General features: G+C 42.0%; 1 protein-coding gene across 1 annotated transcript; it reads right to left on the minus strand.

Moving 5' to 3' along the window:
• Nucleotides 1-461: 461 nt before the first annotated feature.
• Nucleotides 462-8,411, minus strand: aktip (akt interacting protein). Its single transcript, XM_083690964.1, has 10 exons — nucleotides 8,238-8,411; nucleotides 7,293-7,415; nucleotides 5,446-5,654; nucleotides 5,240-5,304; nucleotides 5,052-5,152; nucleotides 4,730-4,818; nucleotides 3,423-3,521; nucleotides 2,986-3,093; nucleotides 1,999-2,059; nucleotides 462-1,770 (listed from the first exon to the last, which is right to left on the minus strand). Exons 2-10 carry the CDS (start codon nucleotides 7,338-7,340, stop codon nucleotides 1,663-1,665), a joined length of 888 nt encoding a protein of 295 aa, XP_083547090.1. The 5' UTR covers nucleotides 7,341-7,415; nucleotides 8,238-8,411; the 3' UTR covers nucleotides 462-1,662.
• Between the last annotated feature and the right edge of the window lie 2,925 nt (nucleotides 8,412-11,336).

Genomic DNA, 11,336 nt, shown 5'->3' on the forward strand with positions numbered 1-11,336 from the left:
TGGATGTGGTTGTCATGACGTGGAACCCCAAGTTGCGATTTTTAAAACCAGCTTTAAAAGCATAAAATCCACAAAAAATAACCGTGCATCAGAAGTATCAGATCATCTTTGCAGTGTACTCTATCAGTTGCATTACTAATCGAATTGTGTACAATTAGATAAACTCAGTTCTCATTGAACTTAAACTCTCGGTGGTCCACTTTCTTAGAAGGGCAGTCTGACACTGAGAGCTGACTGTGTTATGTAAGTCAGTGGTCTGTCCTTGTCAAAACATTTTTTGCCCTACTAAAGTCAGTGTGCATGCATTTTGGGTATTCTAATATTTCATAGAACCATCATCATAGAATGACGAACACACACCCTCATGACGTCATATACAATAGATTAGATCTCATTAGTTGCACCTTATGACAAGGATCTCATCCCCAAAACAACAGAAGCACAAATGGACAGTCATTGATATGCATCGTTTTATTACTTGCTTTCAGACAAAAGCTTTCAAAACTCACATCACCTATACAGCACTGTTATTAAATCTGATATGCCATTTAGCTGACACTTTTATCCAAAGCGACTTACATTGCAGTGAGTGCATACATTTTTCAGTATATATGATAACTGAGGTTGTTCCATACTGGAAAGATCATTACATTGTGAAATGCGTCCACACACACAATAGTTTGTCAAATTCAACAGTCCAAACGGCAGCTTGTGAAGTAGAAAAGTCATATGGGTGTTTATTACTTTATTTCACAGCAATATAAATAGAATCAACCAAAAGTGTTCAGCTAAACACCTCTCCCAATTGAGAGGGTCAGCCATTTCCACACCCTCTGTTATATACACATCAAACCTTTAATCATCTCAAAGAAAAAAAACTAAAACATACAAAAATGAACATTCATATTAATTAAAATATGGAGATACAAGTGATTATTTAATTTAGCATTTTAATTAAAACCGTACTCGCTTGCTCTGCATTATAATATATATATATATAATGAACTATTTAAGACACAATAGTTTACACAGTACAGAGAAATAATTAAAAAAAGATACATCTAACCAAAAAACAAACAAATCAAAACCAAATAAAAAAACAGTGATATCCAATTTGATTTGACAAGGTGTACAATTTGTATCTTGGGGGAGGGGGGGAAAGCAAAAAAAAGAAGAAAGCAAAATCTTGACTCAAAAGCATTCCAAGTCCCAAGAATAAAATGTCCTGAGGCTATTTTAGCAAGCGGCCACAGTTTTGAGTCCACTCATACATGATAGCAGCCTACCTATCATAAATGCAGATTATTATACTCACCTTTACACCAGCATTGGGAGGTTATTCGTAAATACCAAACCCAAAGCATTTGCAAGGATCCAAATAGAAAATAAAAAGCTCTTTGATTGCATTGCAGCCTATGCATTACTAAGACATCCAGTCGTCATTGTCGATTTACATCAGATACAAACTTTATTTTAGTTCTATAGCTGTTTGAATAGATTCCTAAAATGCTTTTAAAGCTGAGCAATAGTGTTGCAACTTAAATTGAAGTCCATTCAACTGGTTCAAATCCTGTTTCAGATGAACAGCTGAAGCAAGTCTGTGGCGTGGCATGGCATCCTACTTGGACCGCCCTCTAGTGGCTGTTCACCTGAACTGCAGGCTCAGCTCTGGGGTGGGTTGTCGTCTTTGCTGAAGGGCTGCGTGGATCCTGGCTTCACCCAAGACAGTCCGGACACCTGCAGGCCCTTGTGATGATCCTCAGGCCGTCTCTAGGGCAACAAAGGCACATTACCACACAGGCCAGAAGCTCCATGGAAACAGCTCACATAGCCTGACCAATCAAAAGCCTTGCTGGCTCATTCGGGTGAAACAAATCCCTTTTGGGAGATTGAGCCTGGAGGGAACCCGACTCCCAAACCAGACCTCTAATTTCTGTTTTTACAAAGCTTTGGAACAAAAACAAAAACACAAAAGGCACTGTAGGTTTGAAAACTCACTTTATGAGTGAACATCCGGTCCTTGGCCTCATCATGAACAGCTGGGTTCCACGGGGAGAAGCTTAAGAATGAAGCAAAGTCCCCAATTTGTTAGAGACATCAACTTCATAACACTTTATAAATCACCTCCTTTAGATGAGACTAATTCAATTCAGCAACTCTTGGAGAATAGCATTTAACAAAAAACATGTCTTAATTGTTACAACCAATATGTTTAAAAAGGCCTTACTGCCAAAAACCTGGTGGTGTTCACAATCAAGACGTGTCATCCGATACGTGCCATTGTACTCCAGGAGTCTGTGAATTCCTCTCTATTCAGTCCATTGTACTATTCAATCTCCTTGGTTTGACGGAGAGGTAACCACAGATTTCTTTCTCACCATCACTGTATGTAATGTGGTCCTCTGTGGCTCAGTTGGTAGAGCATAGCGCTAACAACGCTTAGGTTGTGGGTTTGATTCCTGCTGGGACCATATATACACTGACATGTATGCACTCACCGTAATGTAAGTCGCTTTGGATAAAAGCATCAGCTAAATGGCATATATATATATATATATATAAACCTATAGATATATAGATATAAAATGATATAGATATAATGATATAGATATAAAATGTTTCCTTTCACATACTGCATGGACTGGCTTAATAACAGAACACAGCAGGGTGTGTGTGTCTGCATGCCTCGGAGATGAGAAATGGAATGCTAGGAATGTGGAACTAGGGCTGTGACGGTTACACGGTCGCTGTGACGGGTCACTGTGAACGCTGGTAGAATGAGGGTCACACGCCCAAATATGGGTGTTGGAACAATTTTGGTCTTGCTAAAACATAGATTAACCTCTCTTCAACAATGTCAGAGTCAGACAGGCAGAGCCTACTTCAATATAAAAAGTTGGAAATTAATTTGTTATGACGATTTTTTTGCGTGCGATTGACAGCTACCCATGACCGCCACAGCCCTACTGGGGAACATTCACTCACCTTATTGCATAAGGGTCATCCATCTTGGGTTGGTCGAAGAGATGACTGTTGCATAGTTTCACGCTGTCTACCACCTTGCTTTTGAACAGCTGCACATCCTTGTCATAACTGGGCACAAACAAAAACAAGCAGCATGAGATTAGCACTACAACACACACACACACACACACACACACACACACACACAACAGGCAATGAATTGGTGGACAGGGCAACACTGACAGCGGGCGGTGGAGACGGACGTGACCAGTTGCAGGCAACCATCAAGATCATAGGTACACTGAGAAATACTGACTCATGACAACATGCACATTAGAGGTCAGCAAACAAACTCTGACCCACTCCTCCTCCGGGCAGTCAGGCACACGCCAGCGGCCCCTCTTACAGGGCAGACGCAGGAGGAGAGAGTCAACACTGGGAGGTAGCTATCGACTCACAGCACAGCAGCCTCTGGGTTGAGTGGCTCCATGGTGTTGATCTTGTAGAACACGGTGCGTGCGTACATCAGGACCTGCCAGATGTGGTTGTGATTGCGCCTAGGGAGAGGGAGGGGGAAGGGGAGGGAGAGAGAGAGACAGAGACAGAGAGGGAGGGAGAGAGACAGAGAGACAGAGAGAGAGAGAGAGAGAGGGAGAGAGACAGAGACAGAGACAGAGAGAGAGAGAGAGAGAGAGAGAGAGAGGGAGAGGGAGAGGGAGAGAGAGAGAGAGACAGAGAGACAGAGAGAGGTAAACGTTTGAGACAGACAGACTCCGGACAAAGTAACCAAATTACAACTTCAGTAAAAAATCTGAGGGAATCAAAGAACAGTTCTACACAACGAGTTTTACAGGGTCCTGTATCCTGTATGTGCCATGAGAGAGACATGGCTTTAGTGAGAGAACGCAGACACTCATCTCCCACATCCATTCGAGGTTTCAGCTGTAACAGAGTTGAATTGGTTAAACTCACTCCTCAGTTGAAATACCGCCCACCTGGCCGGGGGCATCAAAGTGTGAGCTTTTCAGCGGCGCAACTGGCTAAAGCAGTATTTCAGGAGGGCGCTCACAGATAAACATCTGTGAGCACCCTCCTGAAATACTGCTTTAGCGGGCCTATTCAGAGGGCCCGAGGTGGAGTCCGAGTGCCGCTCGCAAGCTTTACCGTGGAGCGGCGGCGTGACGCACGGACGCCTGTTACACAGAGCTAGGCCCGGGCCCAGTGGAGCCAGCTCCCCATCAGCTCGCATGGCTGGTAGACCAGCTGATAGAGACAAATGAGGAGACAGCCTGCGTCTGGCCAGCTGAGCAAACAGCTCAGGAGCAGAGCTGGAACAGGAGCCACAGTAAACACTGGGCCTTTATGGGACACACATGACAGTCATAACTCACGACAGAGCAGCAGGAGTGCAACTAATGCATTCCAACCGCGTCACTCTTTTCTTAAGATCAGGACTACACATCACTCTTTTCCAACAGGACTATGTGGAGTTCACCCTAATGGGCCACGGTACAGACAGAGAAGGATGCAATGTTATCAGATCAAAATGTTGGATTTGAATTTACTTTTAGTAAAACAGTAGGCAGTATAAGCGTTCGGACAAGGCAGCTACAATTAGTAATTTTAAAGCAGACATGGCACCAACGGAAAAATATCACGCCTAATGAAATCAACGCACTTCTTTCGACATCTTCTAACACGATTTCATACAAACCAACGAGACAAAAAATGGGACTGAACGAACGATCCCGGCCAGAACACTGACCTCCACTTGGTGAAAGCTCTCCTGACATCCAGCTCTCCTGAAACAGGATCCACCAGAGGGTTGAAGACGGGGATGTCGAACACCACTCTCTGAAGGGTGACACAGGAGAGAGAGCATGGCATGAGTCACAACACCAGAGTGTCTACTGCACGTCCACCATATTTACAAACAAACCATCGCAGTCCCAGCTTGTCACATTGCCTGAAGAATATTGAACAAATTAACTAAAACAAAAGTGCTATTAGGACATGTGGTTTATGTTGTGTAATTAAAAGAAGAGTGTGTGTGTGTGTGTGTGTGTGTGTGTGTGTGTGTAACTCACAGGACAGTCGCCGTCGGGATAGTTGTCTGGAATATACACTGTGAACTTGAAGACTCCGTCCTGGTACAAGCCGTGTCTGATGAATATGACACCGAACCACACTGAGGACAAAAACAAGTCAACATCATTCTGTTTTCACCGGAATATTCATTATTCTGTGTCGTAGGCGAATAAGACGGGGTTCTTACTCAAAGCTGATTTGTAGGAGGGCTGTACGTAGATTCCAGGGAGTTTCTGCTTGATCACTAACGTGCTGCAGGTCGCGTATAGAAATAACATGGAGAGAGTCAGATCATTGCAGCAGAACACGTATGGAACGATACACTTGAGAAGAGAAACCGGCACACTGTTGCATAGGTGCCACACACGCACACCATCTAGGGCCAGTACTTACAACTCTGCCAGCAGTGAATACTCCAGGTAGAAGGGGCCGTAGGAGGCGTGGGTGCCGTTGGCTGTCTGGGCTGTGACGGCGGGAGAGGCAGGCTTGGTGATGGGGACCGCATTCTTAGGGATGGAGGGCAGCTGCTTCTTGCCAAAGGGTGGCCTGGCTGGACTGGCTCTCTGCTCCCCCTGTCCACTCTGATCCTCACTGTCAGATCTCTGCCATTTTACATAGGGAACAAGCAGTCACTTTCAATAGCTCCATATATGCCCACACAATGTTTTTGCTTAGGTCAGGAATAATACAAATTAGCACCATTGACCGTTTCTGGGAGGGGCAAGTTAAAAACCAATAAGGAAAAAAACATCCAAGTCTTTAATTAGTGCCTAGTGTAATCACCAGGTTGTCAGAAGACTATAATGCTGGTATACAAGCACAATATGGTGATTATCCTGCATGAGTGTCCATGTGAACAGGAGTAAGTACTGTTCTCCAGCTATGAGGCCCACTCAGACAGCACTGGGGGCGCCCACTGAGCCCTGGGCATTATGATGTGACCTATCAGGTTTCAGGAACCGTCTGGCATCTGTTTCCTCGCTCCACGGGAAGTGCGGCCGAGCCAGCGCACCCCAAAATACAACTCGCATAATATCCTCCATTCCCAGCCCCTCAAGGGGGGCAACAGGGAGGATAGGATAGCTCACGGCAGGATGGCATCGGCAACCGGTAAAATATGTCTCTATGACTAATGCAAGTATGGGAAGAATTCTAGTCGTGCAGGATGCCTTAAAGCAAAACACGCTATACAACTAGTGCGCTTCTAGTCGTCAGAGACCAATGAGGTATCTGTTCTTTTGACAAGGCAGGGCAGAGAGTATTCACACAGGCTAGAGGCAGGGTTCTTTTTCCCCAGTGTCCCACCAGTGTGCTAAAAAACTGAGAGTCGGTGCCTCCCTTCCCATGGGGGCACGGTTGTGTTCAGGGAGGGTGCAACGTAATGAACGATGTTTCAGATAGAGTTGACATTAACAGAGTAGTCACGGTTTACTACATATCATAAAGAAATATATATATATGATGTAGATAGATGCCTATCTGAACGTTCTGCTGAGGGTGGTTCAGAACAGGGCTGGCCATGGGCCAAACAGCCTTCAGAAGGATGAGCAATCAAAGGACAGGCTACTGAACACAGCAGGTGACAAACTAGTTTCACTCCTGGCATTGGTGCAAACTCCCTCAGAGGGCCATACCATTTTCAACAACTTAAACCTCAACAGTGTATAGCCAGACCCCCCCTGCAAGTGGATCTGTCACAGACTCAAGCTCCTCCTGCAAGAACCATGCATGTGATCACTTCAAACAAGTCACATGTCTGACTATCCCTGCACTCTCCTGAACACCAGAGCTCTGTTCAGTAATGCTCAACTGAAAACTAACTGTTTTTTTGATTAACTTTTTCAATGTGCTACCACCTCTTTGTTTAATGTTTGATCCCACTGAACACCCAGTTAGTCAACTCTGAGACAGCCCTTTTAAAAGGTCAACGAAAGTCTTGGATAGGAAAGGCGTCAGTAGTACAATTTGAATGTCACGCCCTTCAAGTTATACTGCACACAATAATTCCAGTCCTCCAAGTTTGCAAAGACAGGTGACAGCATGTATAAAAGTGCAATACTGAGAGATTTGAGGAAGGCTCCATACCACCTTTAAGGTGTGTGGGTTTCTTCAGGATTATTTAACTTAGATTTGGGTTGATCATGTATTTCTCTAACATGCTTCACATTGTGTGTGTGTGTGTGTTGTTGTTAGAGAGAACTTGACTGAGATAAGATCAGTTTAGAGTAGTGTTACTTTACCTTACGACCACTGTTAGTAGACATGCTCCAGAATGGGTTCAGGTTCATTACTCATGGAGGTTAAAATTGCTGTCCGTCTGTCGGTCCCACGACAAGTGTTGCTTGAGCCATCCGCTGGCGTCACTGGGGATGGAGGAGAGGGGACAAACGGCTGATGAGGCTCGCTCCCTCCACTCAACACACACACACACACACACACACACACACACAATGGGCAACCTAACACTAAATGACAGATGCCGTCTCTCTGATCTGCTGACTGTGCTGCTGGCCAGAGGAACCCCATTCATGGCCAGATATACTGTCACTGTGCAGGCACTCAACAACATGGACACAACATAGTCTAGCAATTATTTATAACGCTAGCCAACACATTCGCATGTTTCATGCAACACATGAGTCCAAGTTTCACGTAATGGCAAGAGTCATTGCAATTGTTGGTTGGGAGTTTATTTACAGCTTTGCTAAAGTAGCTAGCTAGCTTGCAGTGTTGACAACCCAAGTTGGTGCATTGGTTGCTCCTAGACTAGCCATATCTCCAGAATGTCTTCGATATCAATATCGTCTGTGGCAATAACGTAAACCATTTGAGGGCAAAGTTAGCAGGCGTTAGCTATCTAAGGACAGAGTAGCTATTTGTAGCAAGCGAGCTTGCAGCACAACAAATAGGAGCGTATACACACAGTATCGAGACTGGCCACAATTTCCGATAGCTAACGAAACATAGATAGCAAAGCCAGCACAAATGTAACTAGTTAGCCAGCCAGCTAGATACGGCATCCATCATATGGGTTTGGCTACATTAGCTAGCCATTTTCTAACGTAATAAACAAATGCACACAGGACAATATTAGCAAGCTAGCATAGCAAACCATTCAGTTCTGCTAGCTAGCTAGCTAACCAGAGAGCCACCTAACCAGTTGGCTGGCTAGCTTCCTAACTTACCTTTCTTGACAGCGACTTCAAGAAATTCAGACAGGTACCTGTTCCCAAATAGATTTTTCGATGAAAAAACAATCCTGAACTTAATGATAGACGAGTAGTTGCAGTTACCCTTGACACAATACGTTACAGACAGTCAGAGACCGATGTTGTTTGAGTAGCAGACTAGCTAAGTAATCTGACAGACACAAACCACCGGGATTCACTCTAACATGATTATTATGGGCGGTTCATCCTTCCCATGAAAGACTCCTATTGGCTTCTGAACAATGCTGGGCTCAGAGGTTTTAAAATGTGATTCGTTGACATTTATAGAACTACATGTACTGTACAACTAATGTACGTTCCATTTCATCACATACATACAGTGTTTGTTAACGTTTCTAGAAACTAAAACCTCATGAAACAGCTTTTAATCTATCTGAAAATTGTATTCACTTTGTCTGGAAACATGATCTGGCAGAGACTGTACTATTTAAGAATTTGATAGCCCAGGGCAAATGGCATTACCATCACATCATAAAACAATCCATTTTAGTTTAAAAATGAAATTGTGTTTTAAGATATTAAATATCAAATTGCATGTGCATTTGTATGAAATCATATTTTTAACCGTTCTCATTAATATTTAATGAGTATGTTCATGCCTAACTGTGATGGTAATGACATGTGATAGGAATTACATTTTTAATTGTTTTGGTTACAAATGGAAGGGCTTCCAGCATGCTAAATCCAGTTGAACAGCTAGCATATCATGTATCCTAAATACACACAATTAAAACATATTTTGTAAGATAAATAACAAACCAAAATTGTAACATAATCTTATGAAATTATAGCCTATTTGGTAATGACTTAAAATACAAATATTCTCTTCTAAAGTCATATTTAACCTGACTTAAGTTAAACCCAGACATAAACTGCTTTTCATAATGAACAAAAGAACATAATTGAGATATGAAAAAAATAAGTTTAAGGATAGTTTGGTGTCAACTTAATATATGTAAAAATGGTGTGTGTGTGTGTGTGTGTGTGTGTGTGTGTGAGTGTGTGTGTGTGTGTGTGTGTGTGTAAAAACATACTATATTGTTTTTAATATGTATGTGTTCAGTTTACTTTTCCCTAATCAAGAATAATTAAATCCAAACCTGGTTCCATATTGCATTTGTCAAGAACGCAGTATTACATCCTGTTCTTTCAAGCAAACACATATACAGTAATGAAACAAATCCAATGTCTCATAGTTAGGCATAGAATTAGAATGCCATCAACGCTGGGGTATTAATAGAGTACAACCAAAATATCAGGTTATGATAAACAATGATACATTGTAATCGAAGTTGAGCTACTTTGCTCCTCAGACTTGGAACGATCTTCAGGGTAAGACTGAGGCTGGAACACTTGGTCCCACATAGTCATTTTAAGTCCTTAGTTTGGGACCTGCTCACAGAGGCATGCTCTTGTTTTGATTCATTACTGTGTGTATTTTGTGTTTTACTGTGTTGTGTATTCAATGTGTTGTTTTGTAATTGTATTTGTATGTGGACAGGCTGCACATGCATAAGAGACCTTGGTCTCAGTGTGTTTTCCATGGATAATTAAAGGTTAATAAAAAATGATAAACATACTTGGGTCTTTTTTACTAATGGTAAACTATTTTAAGAGTGCATGATTGTAACATCCCTTCCTCCATCTGGCTTTTACAAAGAATCAAAAAGATATATTTCAGTCTTGGCAATCTAGTATTTTGGCATGTTCATTAACTAATAGGTCCTATGAACACACGTCTAGCTTGCTCTGGAATGCACATAGGTCAAGTCCAGCAAGGGGAGATGCATCCAGCCTCTTGTTTGTATCAAATATTACTTTATTTTATGGATACGCTTCAGTAGCTTTTCTGCATGATGATTGATTGATTTCCTGACAATTAAGCTTAATTGTATTTCTGTAGAAAAAAAAAACAATTTAATGCATCACCGATTGAATTAATTGGGGGAAATGACATTGTCCAAGTTTGAAAGTAAAAACGAATTATTGACTTCATTACTATAATCTGATTCTATTTTGTTCCAAGTACACTTCACTGACGAAGGTAATTAACGTCCAGCTTCTTTATTGGGGCAGTCAACAATGCAAGGTCACCGACTCCTTTGACTCATACAAATCAATGACCAGGGCAAATCTAATAAGTTTATGTCTGTTTTGCCTTCACCGACATTGAAATAATATGTCAGACATGAACAAGTCACTCAATATCAGAGTTGATTTTGTAATGACTTCTTTGTCTTTGGCATTGTTTTTCTAATCAACTATTGTGACCTTCCTTGGTCAGACAAACACACTCATACAATCAGAGAGGGAAGATTGGACTTGATCATTGGTTTAATGACCTTAAACAAATTAAAAATAGAAGTATGACAGCCAACATCTCCTCTCTGATAAAAGTGTTAAAGGGACACTTCACATATTAGCAGCCTACTCTTGTGCCTAGTAGTAGAATCCACCGTTTATGAGTCCCAGTGGTACAGCTGTGTGAAGTTTGCCTGCTCATTCCTTTCAATCGTCCGTTTTAAGTCGGTGAAAGTAGATATAAGCTGTGTATAAGTATAAGCTGTATAATCATTACATGTCAGGGTGGCCGGTCGACAGTTAAGTATGAAGTATCGCAGGATTTGGTGATGACCATACTTTGAACCTATGGTAATTTGAATATGCTTCCATAGCAAAAAAATACCCCCAAATACATCATAGGGGTCATTTCCATACGACCTTTTCTCTTATCTTTTTGACTACAAAATGTAGAAAATCGCCGGTTTCACATACTGTATGTAGACGCGGGTATGTCTGGTGCTGGAGATAATGAATATGAGGTTAAAACGTTGTGAAATCTCCCTTTAACGTTAAGATTGATTGGCAATTGCTTTCATACTGACACTCATTGTTTTCTCAATGGTGTGTCTCTTGAACAGTTGCCAGTCCGCATTCATTAGCACAATGATTAAACATACTACTATGGTTTTAGCAGACACTGTATAGGCTACTGTAATGTTCTCTGTCCATATTGTATCTATTGTGCTTTTTAAAACAACGTTCGTAGGTAAC

The sequence above is a fragment of the Argentina silus genome (genome assembly GCF_951799395.1).
Source record: "Argentina silus genome assembly, chromosome: 19".
Classification (NCBI taxonomy): domain Eukaryota; kingdom Metazoa; phylum Chordata; class Actinopteri; order Argentiniformes; family Argentinidae; genus Argentina; species Argentina silus.

Bases quoted from the DNA above. Each gene is read 5' to 3' on its own strand.
- aktip (XM_083690964.1), bottom strand. From the start codon at position 7,340: ATGAACCTGAACCCATTCTGGAGCATGTCTACTAACAGTGGTCGTAAG. The intron at 4,819-5,051 runs GTGAGTTACACA...GTCACCCTTCAG, and splicing joins ATCCCGACGGCGACTGTCCT to AGAGTGGTGTTCGACATCCC. The intron at 1,771-1,998 runs GTGAGTTTTCAA...TTGTTGCCCTAG, and splicing joins ACCGGATGTTCACTCATAAA to AGACGGCCTGAGGATCATCA.